This window comes from Melanotaenia boesemani, chromosome 21, assembly GCF_017639745.1.
Source record: "Melanotaenia boesemani isolate fMelBoe1 chromosome 21, fMelBoe1.pri, whole genome shotgun sequence".
Lineage (NCBI taxonomy): Eukaryota > Metazoa > Chordata > Actinopteri > Atheriniformes > Melanotaeniidae > Melanotaenia > Melanotaenia boesemani.
This window is the reverse complement of record NC_055702.1, coordinates 10,199,589-10,218,608: the sequence shown is the minus strand read 5'-3', so window position 1 is coordinate 10,218,608 and position 19,020 is coordinate 10,199,589. Positions and strand designations below refer to the sequence as shown.

The 19,020-nt window shown below is 39.3% G+C and overlaps 1 protein-coding gene across 1 annotated transcript in view; it reads left to right on the top strand.

The window, feature by feature from the left end:
• The window catches only part of psme4b (proteasome activator subunit 4b), a 35,648-nt gene that overhangs the window by 2,037 nt on the left and 14,591 nt on the right, over positions 1 to 19,020 (top strand). Inside the window, exons 3-32 of the mRNA XM_041974538.1 lie at positions 1,386 to 1,502; positions 2,099 to 2,143; positions 2,298 to 2,447; positions 3,026 to 3,089; positions 3,652 to 3,726; positions 3,837 to 3,959; positions 4,064 to 4,156; positions 4,278 to 4,456; positions 5,285 to 5,371; positions 5,486 to 5,669; positions 6,024 to 6,113; positions 8,152 to 8,216; positions 8,437 to 8,587; positions 10,495 to 10,593; positions 10,861 to 10,930; positions 12,812 to 12,879; positions 13,348 to 13,551; positions 14,293 to 14,450; positions 14,624 to 14,719; positions 14,808 to 14,863; positions 14,982 to 15,038; positions 15,122 to 15,177; positions 15,272 to 15,370; positions 15,464 to 15,526; positions 15,640 to 15,735; positions 15,877 to 16,008; positions 17,904 to 18,113; positions 18,194 to 18,330; positions 18,504 to 18,557; positions 18,776 to 18,905. Coding sequence (XP_041830472.1) covers positions 1,386 to 1,502; positions 2,099 to 2,143; positions 2,298 to 2,447; positions 3,026 to 3,089; positions 3,652 to 3,726; positions 3,837 to 3,959; positions 4,064 to 4,156; positions 4,278 to 4,456; positions 5,285 to 5,371; positions 5,486 to 5,669; positions 6,024 to 6,113; positions 8,152 to 8,216; positions 8,437 to 8,587; positions 10,495 to 10,593; positions 10,861 to 10,930; positions 12,812 to 12,879; positions 13,348 to 13,551; positions 14,293 to 14,450; positions 14,624 to 14,719; positions 14,808 to 14,863; positions 14,982 to 15,038; positions 15,122 to 15,177; positions 15,272 to 15,370; positions 15,464 to 15,526; positions 15,640 to 15,735; positions 15,877 to 16,008; positions 17,904 to 18,113; positions 18,194 to 18,330; positions 18,504 to 18,557; positions 18,776 to 18,905 — 3,208 coding nt within the window. The remainder of the gene's footprint in view (positions 1 to 1,385; positions 1,503 to 2,098; positions 2,144 to 2,297; positions 2,448 to 3,025; positions 3,090 to 3,651; positions 3,727 to 3,836; positions 3,960 to 4,063; positions 4,157 to 4,277; positions 4,457 to 5,284; positions 5,372 to 5,485; positions 5,670 to 6,023; positions 6,114 to 8,151; positions 8,217 to 8,436; positions 8,588 to 10,494; positions 10,594 to 10,860; positions 10,931 to 12,811; positions 12,880 to 13,347; positions 13,552 to 14,292; positions 14,451 to 14,623; positions 14,720 to 14,807; positions 14,864 to 14,981; positions 15,039 to 15,121; positions 15,178 to 15,271; positions 15,371 to 15,463; positions 15,527 to 15,639; positions 15,736 to 15,876; positions 16,009 to 17,903; positions 18,114 to 18,193; positions 18,331 to 18,503; positions 18,558 to 18,775; positions 18,906 to 19,020) is intronic.

Sequence of the window (19,020 nt, the reverse complement as noted above, 5' to 3'; positions counted from 1 at the left end):
GGATGATTAATGGTAGGCTCTGCTTTTAGTTCATTGACTCTCAAATGGGCATTTAAATGAAGTAATTGTTAGAAAGGGAAATTTTCTGTGTAGTGACCAAACTTAACAGCTGCTTTTTTTCTACTGCTGCCAGTGAAGTCAAAAATAAAAATGTTCCTTCTGAAATGAGTCCAATTTAGAATTTCAAGAAGTGTAACACTGAGAAATTGCAGCAACGTGAAATTAATATCCATAAACTCACATATGCACACAATCAGACACACTCACAGCAAGTAAAAACAAGTGAAGGATGTTAGCTGTACAGTACATTTATCACTCTTCAAGCCTTGACCTGTTTTATAACTCCCTGCTTTGTCTCTTCGATCTGATCTGTCACTCCTCCAGCAACAGTTCGATAGTCTCCAAGACCGTCCCATTCATCAGTTCCCATTTGTCTTTGGTGGTTCCCATGATTTTCACATCCATCAAAAAACCAGCATCTTTATGTAGATGTCATTTGTCTGAGTGTTTTCCATTAGATGAAAAGAGAAAGATCTGGGTTATATTAAGTGCCGGCTCTCACAGCTGAGTGCCGAATTTTATACTTGACATAAAGCATCAGGTCTCAGTGGACTTCTCGTACCATCCTTCGCATTTCACAGCCATTTCCCCGATTGTCTTTTCTTTTTCAAATCCCCCCAATGAGAGTCTGTTCCATCACTGTTAGATGAATAAAAAAAGGAAGTGACAAGAAGACTGTGTGGTTGTGGAAATTGTGCATACTCCCCAGCGCAGGGATTCTCAACCTTTCTCTAAAGCTTAATCCCATAAAAACTGTGATTTTTACAAAGAACTTAGTAATGGAGGACAAAGAAAGCATGCAAGCTCTCTTGGGGATAAAAATGCTCCATTTTGTGGCTTATAAAGTGACTCCCCAGTGGAACACCATTTTGTGTGAAATCTGAAGGCTTAACTGGCTGTTTGATAAACCAAAAAAAAAAAAAAAGACTAGTGTTTCCCCACCAAGCAGCCAGTTATCTTGTGCAGGGGCCAAGCAGGGTTGTATTGTGAATATTTCAAACCAAAAGAGCTCACTCATGCTACTTGCTAATGCCTGCAGTTGTCAGTCTAGTTCTGCTTTCTTGACTGACTATAAAGAATCAGTGTTCTGTGTTTGCAGACATGTCTGCAAGTTGTCAGCCGTCATGTTGTGCGCAACTTGTGAGGGAACGACTCATTTTCCCATGATTGCATACTCTTTGAAACGTCTTGTAGTCTCTCGCCACAACATATAATTTTTAACATCAGGGGATTTTTTTCACAGCAGTGGTTATATAAGAACCTTCCTGATGTGTTACAAAAGCCTTACAAGCAGGCTGATAACTGACTTTTTTTTTTCCAAACAGGAAGAAGGAACTACTCTCAAGGGATGACCTACAGTTGCCATGGCGACCGTTGTATGATCTGTATGAGAGAGTCATCTACTCCAAAACTGAGCACCTGGGGCTCATCTGGTTCCCCAAGTATGTAGTTTACCTTTATCTGTTTTTTAACTCAAAAATGCTGCGTTCCCAAACCGTATGAGGAATATCAATCTGCTTTAAAAGAGAAGATTGATTATTGGAAATTTACTGTTCCCATCTCTCTGCAATGGTTAGATGAGAAGATTAATGATATTCAACTATGAGTAAAGTATATTTGAAGCTACCAAGCTGCGCTCATAGATTAGAAACAAAGAGTAACAGCTGGGGTGCTCCTTGACCAAAAGAATTTAAATCCAACAACCTTCATCCCAAAAGCTCACGTGATCAATTCACCAGGGGTGTTGTGCTGCTCGTACTCAACAAACCTCTTGGTCTTGGTAAAGCTGGGATAACGGGGAGAAACCATAGAGGGAAAATAAAAAATGGTCCAGAATGTGGGACACATATGGACTGGAGTGAGAATTTATGTAAACAGTTAAATTGTCAGCATCCTTCTAAGATGACAGATATACCCTTGTTTCTCAAGTATAAAGGCTCATGTTTGGATTTGGGACTCTGGTCAAACATAACTATTGTGAGTTTTTGTTTTTAATTTTATCCTTAATCACACGCCTCTTCTCCCTGCTTGTTTGCAGCTCAGTGGACCACATTTTAAAGGCTTTGATCAAAAGCTGCAGACTGTAAGTGTCATCCTCTCAAACAATGTTTTACTTTGATCTTCACTTTAGCTGTAGATCAGTCTATTTGTATTTTTAGCCATCCACACTTGTTTGTGGTCATGTCTGTCTTTCTCATTGTGTGTTTGTGTGAACGCTCTTGTGATATTTTTCCCAGGTATTTCCCTGCGTCATCCACCAAGGAGATGCTGGATGAGTGGCGCCCCCTGCTGTGTGTGTTTGACGTGGTCATGCAGAAGGCCATCAGCAACATGGAGCTGTTCCTGCCCACCATCATGCCCCCGGAGGAACACAGCCAGGGCTTCCAGTGAGTGGGACAACCAGAATGGGTCTGTTTGGAAACAGTATCATGCACAAAGTGCTTCGTGTCCAGAGCCAGAGTTAGCACGAAGGGTTTAAAAAGTTGGCCAATCCACCGCAACACAAGTTGCAGACTCACATGAAACTAGTTATTTGTTGCCTCAAAGCGGTTCTGACTCATAGACAGCCACATTTTCAGACTCTGCAAGCATTTACACCTTTGCACCTGAAATGAATAGTTCTTCTTGGAAAATCTTTGCTTTCTCTTTGTACTTGTCATGCTTGCGCTGCAGGGGCCAAGTCTCTTCACAGCTTTCAGTGCATTCTTCATTGTATCCACTCTTTTGCAAGCTATTTGTCTGGATTTACTCTTGGATTCATAAGCACTTTCTGCAGTTTCCACAGTACATCATCTTTAATACTCTATTTTTCCATTTCATTTTGTCGCGCTCTCCTCCAGACTATACAGGGGGAGAGAATGAGTTCATGTTTTGGTGAACTGGAGATAAATGAGGGGAATTTAGCTTCAGGTGTGTGTGTTGTTGAGTTAATCTGATCTTTTTTTGTGTGTTTGTGTGTTTTCAGGTTGTGGTTTGATGAATTAATGAATCTTTGGATGTCGGTGCAAAATCAGCCCAGCTGGGAAGGGGTGAGACACACACACACACACACACACACACACACACACACACACACACACACACACACACACACACACACACGCACACACACACACACACACAGCTACAAACAGGCCATTGGCTTCGAAGTTAAATTCTTAATGCCAAAGCAAATTTGCATTAAACTGAAATTAATGAAAATATTACCTTTCAAATTTCCTTTGGTTTTTTTTTTTTTTTTTTTTTTTTCAAGCTATTTCAATTTATGGAGCAATGGATCATGGAGCTTTCCATTCTCCTAAAAAAATGGATAGAGTCATTTGGAATGACACACTTTTACCATTTCCTGATGGCGATGATTGAAATGTTCTTGCAGCATTGTCAGTTTCCACTCAGAGTGAAGATAAGATTTTCCATTTCTGCCTTTGCTTTTAGCTGCTAGGCCCACAGTGGCCTGGCTGAACATACATCTTCCCTTTTTGAACATCCCTCTATTTTTTTCTTTAGGTGGCTATATTTAATTCTTGAAATGGCTCTTTTGGGAATGCTCCAAGGACTCACAGTGATTGTTTTCCTGATGTTGTCTTGCAGCACCTAGTGAACCTGTTTGCTCGCCTTGCCAATGATAACATCGGCTACGTGGACTGGACTCCTTATATCCCCACAGTGAGTCATTATCAAAATTATGGGGATACACAAGTGACCTTTTAAATGTGTTTTACTGGGGATTACTAGGCCATGTGTGAAAAGGGAAACTATTGTTTGTGTGTGAGTAGATCTTCACCAGAATCCTGCGAAGTCTGAACCTTCCCGTTGGAGTCAGTCAGATGGTGGCACCGAGGTATCTTACTAACTCCTATGACATTGGATACTTGGTGTTATGGATCACAGCTCTTCTGGTACACATGTTTTTGGATTTTCTCGTAAAAATCTGTTTAAAAACAGATAAACAATAAATAAATAAATAAATTCTCTAATAAATAAATTCTCTAAATCTCTCTAGGGTGGACCAGGAAACCCTGCACAGAAAGAACTGTCCTGCCTCTTCAGCAGCATAGCCTCCTTTTACCATCCCTCCAATCATGGTCGCTGGCAGGTAAGTCTCTTCCTTTTATTCATACACACTCCTTTGATTTATAACCTGTTGTTCAGAACCTGGCTGGATCTGTCAACACATGACTGTGTCTCTGTGTGATAACACTAATGTGCACCTGCAGTCTCGACTGATGCGGCTCCTTCAACGTCTCCCAGCAAGCGTAGTGCGTCGTGTGCACAGGGAACGTCACGCTGCACCTTGCTGGATCACACTGGTTCCTGAGTCGCAGAGACTGACCGATGCAGATCTGCAGGAGTTCACCCGTAGTCTCATTGGAGCTGCCCTGCTGGCCATGTTCAGGTAATTCACCCTGATAAATCATTTTAATCTGGAAGCTTTCATAGTAATCCATTTTAATAATGAGGAAATGATCACACACATTCTTAAACAAGCGATAAGACAGCAAAAAACTGTTCCAACTAAGTCCTTTTAAAGCAATTATGCAGTAAAAGTGATGCATTAAAGCAGAGATATATCATTGCATAAACAAAATTTCAATACTGGTAGCAAGCAAAAGCATAATTGTTAAGTAAAGCTAAAGAAATAAGTACAATGAAATAAAAAAAAAAAACAAACTATAACACTGTGAATTGATCTTATCTGGGAAGGCCGATAGAAATCATTTTTATTAATGCAGATATGTGGAGGTGTACGTTTTCTGAGCCACTCAGTAGTCTTATTTGGGAACATTTGTTTATGAGAAGTTCCTCAGATTTTCTCTCTTTTTAGTAAGATGTCAGTTTTGGAAAAATAATCTCAGTAATTTTGATGTTGTCAATAAAGCCTCCTCATCAAATATCATGAAAACCTCCCCATAATTAAGACATTTAAAAACTTGAAATACAAAAATCATTAGTCATGTCAGTCAAAAAGACTGAAAGTTGAACATTTTCCACATGCACTAGTTTTTTTTTCACTTGGCTGTAAACATGTACGAAGCCAGTGAACACAACAGCTGGGTCTAATTAGTGAGTCGTTGCACAAAGTCAGCCATGAGCCTAATCTGGACAAAGACAGGTCATCTCTGATTATCTCTCTGAGTGTGCATGTTGTTGGTGTTGTTGTTGTCCATGCTGTACTGAGCTGTAGCTGCCATACATTCATGTGCCCTCTCCTGGTTATTTGCAGTAAAACTGGTAGCACAGATGCAGCCTATGCTCTTCAGAACCTGGCTCTCCTCACACCAGAACTTGCCATACCACCTGTACTTGAGAAGTAAGATTTGGATGGATTGAAGTACAAATGAATGTGTGCTCATAAACTTTTGATGAATCATTCCAAATCTCACCGTATCTAATAAATTCCCTCCCAAAAACATATGTGTAACAGGACTTATGCAGCAATGGAGACGCTGACTGAGCCACACACCCTCACTGCTACTCTGAGCTGCATGATTGGCATGGCACGCAGCCTGGTTTCACCTAACCATTACCCAGAGGGCCGTGCACACGTGCTCCCACTGCTTATGGGCTCTCTCCCAGGGGTGGACCCCAATGACTTTAGCAAGTGCATGGTGAGTAATAAATGAGCTGATTAGTAATGAAGAAAGATTGTCAGACAACTAGACAATAGAGCTCTTGCTGATTGAATTCCCCTTCTTGTATACTCAGGTCTGTCCTATTAATTATTCCTGAAAGTGAAATGAATATCTCAGTTTCAAAACTTGCAATTAATGTAGCTCGGTCGCTTGCTTGAATAGTAAAATGGATCGGTTCCCTATTCTGCTGTGCTCGTTTTCTCCACACGATATCAATCACTACAACAGAATAAATGGAGGCCTTTGAAAAATCTTACCCCTTAAGTTATCTATCGTAGGGCGCGATCATGTCAGATGATGTAAATTGATCTGTTGTACTTCTCTGTCCAGATAACGTTCCAGTTCATCACCACCTTCACCACTCTGGTGCCTTTAGTGGACTGCTCATCTGCTCCCTCTCAGTACACCGATCTCACTGAGGTACACACGAAACACACATTAATTTTTTATTTACAAAAAAAAAGATTAAGCAAATTTTGACCTTTGCTTCTGTGACTCTGTAGCGTTTACTCGTTGGGTTCTTAAACAAATTAGCATCCATTACAACACTTGCAATTAAAACTTAATATAAAAACCCACCAACTTACTAAAAAATGACCCTTTCATCTGAGTCAGGTTTGTTGAAGCAGGGAAACATCTAAAACCTGCAGAACTATGCCCTCTAGGACTGGAGGTCCAATCCTGTTCCTGTGCAATCTTGTTCCTTACCAGATCTGACAAGTCCCATATTTCAAGCTGATGGGACTGATTTTATTTAGGGGTATTTAGTATGCAGATGTTGGTATGTTTGCATGATGTTAAAATATAGTTATTGTGTTAGACTTACATCAGATTTTTCACACTTTTTTTTCCAACACGTCTAATTAATTAATAGGTTAATGCTGTTAGAAGCTGAAACAGTTAAAACAATACAATATCAAAAATGAAAAAGAAGACCAAAAAAATACTAATTATAACAAATACATTTTTCTGTCAATTTGGGCTAAAAGATAGTCCATAAAAGTGTGTCTTCAATAAAGATTTAAAAGATCCAGTAATTGTGCCAATGATATTTAAGAGCAAACTATTACAGAGTCTGGGACCTGCTACAGAAAAGGCTCTGTCATCTCGAGGTTTTAATTTAATTCTTGGAGTGGATAAAATTGTTTGAGAACTGGACCTCTGGATGGTTCTTGATGGTGCATGAGTAAGCAGTAGCTCAGAAAGATATGATGGAGCATGAAAATTTCATGTTCACAGAGTCCTTCCAGTTAAATATGACCAAAACCACTGAAGAATAGATCTTTTAAGGCCAACACATGATCCCCGTCGTGATAGAAGAATGTCATAGTAGACCATGTTGACGGCTGCTGTCAAGTCCACCAATAAGAGGTCAGCAGCAGAGACGTTGGAATCCAGTTACAAGAAGATCATTGACAGCCATTTTGGCTTGTTTTGTTTTTGTTTTTAGTTATTTATCTGAAAAGTTTTCCTCTTCCTGTCCTGTTATCATACAGATGTGTCATCTATTGGCTTCTGTCCATGCCATAACATAAGCGAATTATAAAAAACAATATATATATAAACAATTAGAGAGAATTTCAATGTTTCAAAACTGTTTTCAAAACTTTACATTTTTATTTATGCTTATTACATCTGAGTACAATCCAGAGGCCTCAGCTGTGCTTCTAAAATTTCAGGAAATAAACCTTTTTTTCTGAAAATATAAGCTCAGTTTCAGAAAAAGACTAGAAGCTTTCTGGTTTCTGTGATAAAAAAAAAGTAACAACAAATGCTGAAAAACAGAATCTTTAAACACCACTATTATCTGTTAATCTGTTTCTTTTTAATCTGGATAAAATACAAGATGTGAAAGTATCATGTTGTTGATTTTCTGTAAATTTCTACAGCGCCAGACCAGCTGTTGCCCTCTTGTTCCAGCTCTTCTGCTCAGCTAACCATCTCCTTCATATTTAAAGGACTAACAATGTGTTACCCCTTCCAGGGCAGCTGGGAGATTTAATCTCCCCAGTTTTTCTTGGATCAGCCATAGAGCTTCCTCCCAGATGGTTTTGCCTATTAGACCCTTAAAGAGAGGACCGCTGGCTCCTCACTGGAAGAGGAGATGGTTTTCTCTGAGTCTTTACTAAACCACTCACTCAGTCTGAAAGGGAAACCTTGGCCACCCTCTGGAGAAAACTCATTTTAACCTTCTTTTATTCCTAAATTTATTCTTTTGGTCATTATTCAAAATTCACGGTTGTAGATGAGCATGATTGAAATGTAGTGTCTGAAAAATGATGATCCATGCCGTATACCTTAGTTCCATTAAGTGTATTTCCCAAAATATACATTTAAAAAGGTTTTCCCCCATTTTTTCCTTGTTTTTTTTTTTCTTTTTTCTTTTTAAATACAACCAGAAATAAACCAAAACACAGTTATAGTGTACAAAAACAACATCTACATTTCTCTCCTGCAGATTGAAAAAGATTTGTGCTTTGCCTCAGCTGGGTTTGAAGACTTCGTTCTGCAGTTCCTGGACAGGTAGAGATAAATTAGCAAGTCAGACTGTCACTGTGAAGCTTTGTTGTAAGTGTCTGAATATGAATGTGTCTTCCTGTTTGAAATGCACCACACTCTGCCTTTCAAGTAAAACAGGCTTTTTTGGTTTTTTAATCATAAAGCTGTTGACATTTTCATCTCTGACAAGTGTTTTTTAAGTGTGGGTTTGTGTGTTTTTGTGTGTCCTTGTGTGCCTTTGCAGGTGTTTTGCGCTGATAGACAGCAGTACGCTGGAACAGACGAGAGATGAGACGGAAACAGATACCCAGACTCATTTGGAGAGCCTGGTGGAACTGGGACTCTCCTCCACTGTTAGCACAATCTTAACACAGTGCTCCACAGAAATATACAAGGTAATGCATAAATACAGTCCTGCACTGTTACACATATGCGCTCATCTTAAAGATAACACTTCACTGTACTCTAAGCCTCACTAAACCTATCTTTATCAGTTTGTAGTTCAGGCTGCAGACTTTAAGACCTTGAAAAGTAATTTTCCCAGTCAGCTTTGGGCAATGGGATCCTGTCTGCTGTGAGCACCTTATTTCTAGTCAAAGATGGAGCCATTTGGTTATTTTACAAAAGCCATTAATGTCTATTAGGTCTGACTTAAAATGTGATTGCAGTTGCAGGATTGTTTGTTTGGATAGGCAGCACATTAACTGCTAATGTTTGTTGTAATACATGAAAATGACCTGGGTCAAGTGATTATTCACTGGTGAATTGATTGCGGCCACTTAAAACAGTGCTTGTAATTCTTTCAGAATGGCCTCAGAAGCAGCTGTCCTTCTGCTCTGTAAATGATGATGATTTTTTGGGCCAATCTTTTTGCATCACAGACGCTCCAATTTTAAGATTACAAAAGAAAAAATGTTACTCCTTTTAATGTGCATCTGATCTAAAATTAAGCTTCTTATTTAGTATTACAACAGATTGGTGCACAAAGGCTTCTTTTGGTCATCGTGGAACCTTTTATTTTTGATTTGATGGTAATATATTGTTATGATAAGCTGATTTATAAAGTTTTTGCAGCGGTTGACCAGCACTTTTTTTAGCTGATTTTACTTGTTGGCATAATCTTGAGCTCAAATTAGTCAGAAAATACTTTTCTCATGTCTAATTGTAACACTGTCATCACTGCAGCCTTTTAAAAAAAGATGAAGAATCTGTTTATTCACCTTGAAAGTAAGGCAGCAAAGGAAATAAATTCTTTGCTTTTACTTTTTTTCCCCAGTCAGAACTTGACAGGATAACAGATGCCCCATTATTACAGCAAATATTTGTAGATTAATACTACTTGCTTTTCACATTATGTATAACAACAAGGATTTATTGAGAGCCAATCAGTGAACCAAGAATAATCTTTACAGGGCTTTTGTGTTAATCTCAAGGCCACTATAATCATTCAACTCATCTTTTCTATTCATACCACGTTGGTGCAGCTCAGCGTCATTTAACAGAGATTTTAAATGTGCATCATCTGGAGACCTCAAAATACCTTGACTTGGTGTATGACAGTCGTCAGTGTAGAACGTAAAACACGTGGCACGCAGCACTCAGCTTTGACGACTTCCTACATTAGTCGTGATGGCAAAAGAGAGAGTTTTGTTCACCTTTACAGAGTGGACTTTGCTAGAAACGCTGGAAACAAAAATACTACAGAATGAAAGTTTTTTTTCTTTGAGGCTGCCAAGCTGGAAGTGAGACCACATCTCATCTGTTGAATGTATTTATAAAACACTTTGTCAATGGACTCTGCAACCTATTCATAGGTTGTATTTAAAAAAAGAGTGTCATTCAACACCCAGGGAGCTGTGAAATAAGCTAACATTTCTTATTTACAGCTATGCTTTCAAACCCATGCAGTTAAGTTGCCATGACGACTGTCCTCTCCTGAACTACTTGGTTCCCTCATCAGTGCTAGCAGCTATATTTGAACAGATATTTATCCAAAACCATTTTTCTTTAGTCCTTCAAACACAAGGTTGAAAAATGATCACTCTCTAGCTGAGGCCTAGATCTTTATACACTCAAATTATCTGTAAACTGTTCATAGTGCTTTAACGAGGAATTACTAGTTGTAATAAATCCTAAAAAGTTATTATTATATTTCATACGTTATTGTTTATCTGGCATTCATAACAAGTTTTTATGTAAACAGGAAGACAGCAGTGCATGTAACTACGTGTGCCACTTTAACATTCTTTGTCACAGTTCTGGAATTATTTTAAATTTATTCTAAATTTTGTCTTAATGGCAGGTTGCATTGCAGAAGCTCTTTAACTTTGCCACCTCCAGCATCTTTGAGACGTGTGTTTCAGGCAGGATGGTTGCTGACATGTGCAGGGCTGCAGCAAAGGTATGTGTGTGAATGAAGATGAACAGAATGAAGATTTGTGACATGTCACTTTTCACATGTCAATATACTAAAGACACGCTTATATATTCATACATGATACAGATTCATATTGTATTACACAGATGTAAAGCCGCATGCTCATTTCATTTGTTATTTCTTTGTTTTTATTGTTTGCTTATGTTCTGCATGCTGTTGTTTGTGCTTAAGCATCTTAATGTGTTTAAATTTGTGCGTTTGCATGCCTCTTGCATGTGTGTGTGTTTGCAGTGTCATCCTGCTGAGTCTCTCCGTCTGTTCGTCCCTCACTGCTGCAGCGTCATCTCCTACATTACTGACAGTCAGTAACACCCTTTGTGTTTGTACAACAGTTTACTGTATAGAGAAGATGTGACAGCTTGGATGAAGACTGTTCAATGTTTCTCAATGACAGTGAACAGGTTCATTCAAGAGTTTATGAAATGATAAATATAAATCTTTAGCTCACATTGATTAGTCTTTTTTTCTGTTCGGCAATATTGATGAAATGACTGAAAACATGGTGACTTAGCCAGAAAGTATTACCATACGCGTACAAGTCACAATATAAAAACTACCTTCCTAATATTGTTAAAGTAATCTTTGTGTTGTCGAAACAGCTCTGACCCATCAAAGCATAGATATGGACCATGTAGGGGTCTTCCGTATGTATGATTCAGGACACTGGAAGAGAGCTGTTTTTTCCAGCTTCTTGTGCTATTTTTTTCTAACAGTTTGCTATGTAATTACAATTAATAGGTTGGTATGTGTCATACCAGAAAATACTACTAATGAGGTGATTAATTCAAATCCCTCAGTATGTAAGCGGCTACAATGTTGTGGCTGATCGGTGTACGCAGCTGAATGCAAGCAGTATACAGTTGTATGTATAGTGGTAAAACATGAATTGGGTTTAGATTATGGAATAAGTGAGGTATAGATAATTACAGTCAGGGTTTGGTTGTGTGTTTTTTTTTATTTTCTCAACAATTATTCATCAGATGTACTTTAGATTTGCTGATGATGTGAAGGAATAGAAATGATTTTTAATGTTCTCTCCTAAAAACAGTAATAATATGTCTTTCATGTTTGCCTGCCCGGGAAGTGTTCACATAAAATCAGTCAATTGTGGGTGTTTTGTGTGACATCTGCAAATTACCTTTTCAAAAATAGTCTCCAGTTAGGCTCCTTACAAGTAGATTACAGTAAAAGCGACCACTTTTTCTATGTTAATTCATTGTTTCACCATGGGAGAATCTATTATTTCTTCAGCTGTGGGAGTGAATGTAACTTACAACTCCAATTCAAAATTCTTGGGCTGCCTTGAAGGGTTTGTCCATTAAATCAAACCTTACATAACCATCTTCCCGCATACTGACTCAATGTCATAAGTCTGTCTCTACTTTGGAGTTCTTTTAAATTTAACAATGTGAAAGTCACGGGGACCAAGAGGCTTATTGCGTGTCAAAATTCTCCCATGTGTGTCTTATCCTTAGAGGCCAAGGTTGTTAACTTTGGACATGTTTGCAGCTGTTGCTGACTGAATATGATGTTTATACCTCAAAGAATAGCTCAAGGCTTACATGTTTGGGAAATTCTAAGGCTTTAAAAAGTAGCATGAGGCAAAATAATTTCTTGTTTTTTAAAGTTTGTTTTATGAGAAGTAATATTTTCATTATATTTTTACTGCAGAGGGTGTTTTTCACTTTTGCCGAAGACTGAAAATGTGCAAAAGTTGTAACTCTTAAACTTTGGTAGCTAATCTGCTTACAGTGACAAACTAATATGTTATTATGTTCTGTTGGTAGCATATTCACAGATTTAGCTTAGTCTTTTAGCAAGCTAACATTAGCTAATTAGCATTTAATGTGATTATATCTAAAACTGATTGGATCTAATTTAGTAGATATTTGGACATGTGCAATGTACAGAGGTTTTATGTGATAACTAGATGAATCACAAAATTATTAAAATTCATCATGAGAGAATTGTAAATGCACTAAATCTCATATAAATGTGTTCTTTGGTCTACCAGAAGCATGGCCTAAAACTGAGATGAAATAACAAAAATAAACAAAATGAGCTCAATCTGTCAAGGGAGTAATACAGAACATGACTTCTTTGTGTGTGTGTGTGTGTGTGTGTGTGTGTGTGTGTGTGTGTGTGTGTGTGTGTGTGTGTGTGTGTGTGTGTGTGTGTGTAGATGAAGATTTGAAGAATGAAGACGAACTGGACAAAGAGCTGTTGTGGAATCTCCAGCTGCTCTCCGAGGTTAGAGAACATACTGTCAAACCCCGAGAGCTACAATACTGTAAAACATGCTGCATTTTTTTTTTTAAAAAAGGGTGTCTTTTTGTACTGTGCATTAAAACTGTGTTGAAAACATGCCCGTTTGTCTAACACCTCTCCTGCATCTCAAGTGGTCATTTCATTAACTTTTATCAAATGAATCTAATTATGGGACTGAAGGAGAAAAACAAATATGAGCAAAATATATATACAAAAATACATATTTTTTACAGTGTGCCTCATGTTCATAAATATCAGCAAGCTTTGTCATTAACTAGAACATATTGACACTCTTTCGATTTTCTGTTATAACTCCTGGGAGCATAAAACGTGTGTGATGAGCCAAACACTTTGATTTACTGGAGAGCTTCAATATTTAAGGCACAACTCTCCAATTATGTGCATGTGTGTGCATGTTGTCACACATTTGTGTGTGTGTGCTGTTTTTAGGTAACCCGTGTGGATGGCGAACAGCTGTTGAAATACCAAGGGGACCTGGAGCGGATCCTGTGTGTGTGTGTGCGTCTGCGCTGTAAGCGGGCGTACACACTTGCCTGCAATCTGTTGGAGCACACACTCCGGTCGCTGTCCCTCATCTATCCTACCGAGTACCGCAGCACCTCTGGAGGTTTTGATACTGACCTCCCTATAAGGGTAAAAACACTCACACACACACTGAAAATGCTGCAACAGCATTCAGAAGAAAAAACAATGACCACCAATATGTAATCTTTAAAACTGACACCAGAGTTAAATTCAGCTTCCCGATACTAATTTGCACCGTTTCACCTCTGCCTTATATGCTAACATACCAACATGTAAAGTAGTTACCATCATAAACATCATAGTCCTTAGAGAAAGATCAATTTTATTGGGAAACTTTGAAACTTTAAAATGGGATTTTATGGATTTGATTATTTCAGTCCAATTCTGGCTAATACTGCTGTATTATTCTTTGTTTGACAACTAACCATATCTGAAGTTCCCATAGATGGAAAATATACAAATATTTTGTCACTACTTTTTACAGCAGCTTAGAATAAATGTGTTACTGATTTTATGTGAAGTGTCAAGTAGGTGTAGCAGCATTTTTTTTAATGCTGGATCTTACTTTTAAGACTCTTTACATCTGCAAGTCACTGTCATGGATTTAGTATTTACTTTAGATTTGTTTTGCTAGTTGGTTCCATCTGCTTGTCATCCAATAGTAAATTGATTTACAGTCTAACTTGTTTTTTTTTCCCAGTTGTACCCTTATCCTTTGCATGTGTTTCAAATATCTAAATACTGGTTGATAACACATATCTGTGGTTTTGAAGCTGACTGCTTGTGTCTGCCAGTTGTTCCAGTGGAAAAAGTGGCACCAACTCTGCAACTCTGTGCCTTTTTTTCCAGGACTGGGGCAGAGCTGGAAATGTGACAGCTTTGGGCCTGTGTTGGCATGCACCAAGCCAGGAGGAGGAGAACTTTGTCTTTCAGTTATTGTCCCACCTCCTGAGCCCTGAACTGCAGCGAATCAAAGGCCACGTCTATGGAGATCAGCCAATGACCAGGTGTGGTGTCATTTTGTCTCTTCAGATGTAATCAGGCAAAGACAAAGGAAATACAAACAAAACTGTAGCCGTATTTTACTGGTTAATGTGGGGGGGGCTTGTCAGACTACTCATAACACACATAAACACGCATATTGCTATTGGAGGACTGTAATGTGCTGTCTCACTCACAGGGAGGAGTTGTTGCAGAGTCTTGCTATTGTGCAGCACTGCCTTCTTGGAGCTGGAAGCTTGCTGCCCCCTTTGGATGGACCGCTAGTACCTGACCTGTGAGACTGCAGATGTGCACACTAATGTCAACGCACATGTTCATGCAGGCTTATCACATTTTTCCTCTTGCATTTTTCTCTTTCCCAGGGTGCCCTCTATGGTAAATCTGGGGGAGATCAAGCTGCATGTAGGGGTTGAGTATGGTAAGCAAAAAACCATATAGCATGCACAAACAGTCACTCTCAGTTTCCGTGGGCAAAAATGATACTCATCATTCACTTTGTGTCCATATGGGACATCTGTGAATCTCCTCCCCTACAGATGATTCACAGGAAAACTACAGAGAGTCCATCTGCCAAACTATGAGACTGCTGCTTTGTAAGAGAACATTTTAACTTCCCACTCTATTTGAAATGTGACTGCAATGCACAATTTATCTATTGCCACTTTTTCAAATTTAGGTCACATCTTGAAGCACTCGGAGGATGATACCAAGTCACTGTTTGTCATCATTAAGGTACTCAGTCTTTACAAAGCGTGAAATGTACTTATTTTATCCTACAGTAGGCCTCGTCAAGGTCTCATGCTGCCCTTTGCTTGTCTGACAACAGATTATCAGTGACCTCATGTTTTTTCGTGGCACTCATAAGAAGGAGTTTGACTCGCGCTGGAAAAGCTTTACTCTTGTTAAGAAGTCCATGGAAAACAGGGTGAGTAAGAAAAGCATGTGAGGTCACTGATTGTTGTCAGTTTCAATAAGGCACTTATAGGGTGATTTAAACCTTTCGTCTTTACTTTTGCAGCTTCTCGGGAAAAAGCAGCACATTAGAGCGCTGCTCATTGACCGGGTTTTACTCCAGCATGAGGTGCATTTGATGACACACAGACATTATGCATGATCACACAGTAACTCATACATGACCTAAAATAGACTTTCTGAATTTGTATATACTGGAAATGGTATTTTTTATGTGTGTAGATGAGAAAGCTGGTGGTTGAGGGCAGTGAATACAAAGTGGTTCATCAGGATCTGCTCTGTGATCTGCTGCTGCTTTCTACCAGCACGTACAGCCAGGTAAAAAAAAAGAAAAGAAAGACAAATTAACAAAAAAAACATCAACTGGTTACTGGTTACCACTTTCATACCTGTGATAACATAAATAGAAACTGTGCATGATCATTTGTGTGAATTTGTGTGTGTGTTTGTGTCCTCAAGGTACGCAGCAGGGCACAGAATGTGCTGTTGACCGCAATGGGAACCTATAGCTTCTCTTACAGAGACATGATTCCCCACATCTTACAAATGCTGTCACCGCAAAACACCACAGTTTCAGAACAGCAGTTCAAGGTGGCGTGCACACACTCTTGCACACCCATACAACACATGCTAATAGCGGTCATTCCAGTGTGTTTAAAACTAAATCCTGAGTATACATTTACTTGCCTTTATCCATCAATTAGTGCAAATTTGTAGCTTTTTTCACTGATATTAAAGTTTTCTTGCTTGATGTTTGGGCAGGTGTGCTCTGTCTCACATTGTTGCCCTTCTCTCTTTTCACACTCTGTTGGAAAATGTTTGCTCACTATCCCCAGAGCTGGGTTGCAGAAGGAGGGTGAGAGGGCATTTACTGTCAAGAAGCCAATGCTCTATAAAAGGCCTTCTCTGGAAACTGGGAAAACAACATCAGTGTCATACTCAAGGCCGGCTTTACGCAGGGGCAAGAGGGGGCAGTGCCCCCTCAAACAAACATTCTGCCCCCTCAATCAAATGCGCCGAAATGGGCAAATCTCTCCAAACGCTCTCTCCCCTCTGTACTGAACTCTGTGTGTCGGAGCTTCACAGGATCCATTGTACTGTCTTCAACAAGTCCTTCCCACCACCACAGAAAACAACCAATCAGTGTTTAGTATGCAAATGAGTTGACATACAGCCTGATCTTGCGGTGTCATATTTCTCCCCCTCGTAGAGAGAGCGGCTGCTGAGCTCCAGCGGTAAAACTTATAGAGTAAAGCTCTGTTAAATGTGTTGTAGCGATACTGAATAAATACTTATAATAACAGACGTATTTATTGCATCTATTCTGTCAACTGGGGTTTGTTTCTGTTCTATTTAAACGTGTCTACGCCTGTTAGTAGGAGCAGTGATCAATCACGCACGGGCCATAGATGTGACTGCCTCCTCGGTACAATACAGACTGAGGGAAAACGAGCTGCGCATATGAGACCCCTCAAGCTCCGCCCAGCCTTTAGTTCAGCATGCTAGTTTGAAGAAAAAAATAACAGAAAGTTTCACTCTACATTCCCGCTGCTTTCAGCAGTTCAGCTCAGAGCTTCATGTATGCCTCAGCTTAAACAGACGACAATGTGCATTTCCGATCTTGGAGAGTTGTAGTTAGAAAAAAAAAAAACTCTGGCCACAAAACCCACTTTGGAAAGTTTCATTCAGTCCTCCTGCATGATGCATCCATTTTTTAGAGCTTTTAAAAAAGGTAGTGCTGATTCTTTAATCATTATGGTCTATATACAGACAGAAACAAACACACAGATAGTTGAGTTTATTGTTATTAGTTTCAAATTTATTCAAAATGCTTAGACATCTAATGGCTGTCCAATAGGGCAATTGTTATTTTGTTGGTTGTTAAAGCTTTGATAATGGATCATTCTTTTCTTTTTTCTTACTTCATTTTGTTATTGATATTTTCTGTTCCCCCCCTGAGGGATTGCCACCTTATTGTGGTCAGGGGGTTTGCGTGCCTCAGTGACTCTAAGAGCTATACCAGCAGGAGCTTTGGTTTCAGGTGGGACACCCAAGCTGGACAGGTCTTAGAGTAGAGGCCTGACAAAGTGCAATCCATTTCTTTGAAGTTGGACTCCACTAACAGCACAGTTCCGTTAAAGAAACACTTAAAAAACAACAAGAAAATGCTGAAGTATGTACTCATAGTGCCCCCTTCAAATTTATGCCTGCCCCCTCATGTATGCATTCCTAGAACCGGCCCTGGTCATACTATATTACTCTTGCATGGGCTTACTGTATTTCTGTACATTGGATTTTTCTTGTTTTCTTTTGTTTGCATTTTACGCATATTTGACCAACATGTTCTGATTATTTGCCATTTTAAGCAGACAATAAATTTAGATTAAACTTTAAAATGTGGACGGGACATCTAAAAACAAAGCCCCCGTCCCAAACCAGGTGGATAACTGTTCATCTGATGTGATGTGTTTGTGTATCTTCTACAGGGTGCTCTGTACTGCCTTCTGGGTGCACAGAGTGGTTTTTGTCTAGCCAGCACAAGGGACTGGGACTGCATTGGGGAGGTGTGGCCGGCTCTGGTCCGCTGTGGCTTGTCACCCTCGATGACCCTGGAGAAGCCATCCATTGGTCACTTGCTTGATGACATCACTGACAGGATCCACCGCCAGCATGACTCCATTGGAATCATCTTCACTGTGAGAGACATGTTTGTTTAGTCAGCACACTTCCCTTACCTGAATAGTTTTTAACTGTGTTTGTCCATTTCCATCTCTAGGTATCTGAGGGATGCGTTGAGCTAGCCAATGAAATGGCACAATCTAAAAATCCTGCACCTTGTTTAGAGTTACCATCCAAGGAGGAGATGAAAGAGGGGGGTCAACGTCAGCGAATCAGAAATGTGGTTGCTGCACGGTAGGAATATAAACTAGATTTTAGCTTATGTTGTTATTTCCTTATCTTTTTTTCCCCACAATTAAAGATGAACTAAAAGATCGGGATTTACTACTTCTTATTGTGTTTATTTTTATTAAAACGCATTGCAGTAAGAGAAGTACAACTGACTAGTATGCTTTTCTTCTGTGCAGGAAATATGAGAAGCTGGTCAATGACCTCTTGGACTGTCTTGAAGACAAAGACTTGTAGGTTTTTACCCATATGTTAACTTGATATGTGTTATGCATTTACTTTAAAATGTTTACTGTGAGACTTACATCATGTTATCTTAAGAATCATCAACAAGTGCATTTCCTAAAGCTGTGAGGGAACTTTGCTGCTGTGACAGCCTCAATTGAGTGATTCTTGGCTGTATCACAGTTACTTTTTTAAGACGCTTACATTTCCTCTGTATGTGTTTCAGGCCCTGGAAGTTCGAGCACATGGCTACAGACTTGTTGGCTCTCCAGCTGAGGGACGATCACCCCCTTCCCCCTGACGCTGTCCTCTACTTCACACAGAGTCTTGTTCATGACTCCATCAGCATACGCAAGGTCTGCTTTTATGTGTGTGTTTGTATGAGTTTTTGTTTTTTTGTGTAGATAAAATCTAAACACTTCATGGTAGGTATTTGTTTTTCCCTCGGGTTATAAAAATGGAAATAGAGTG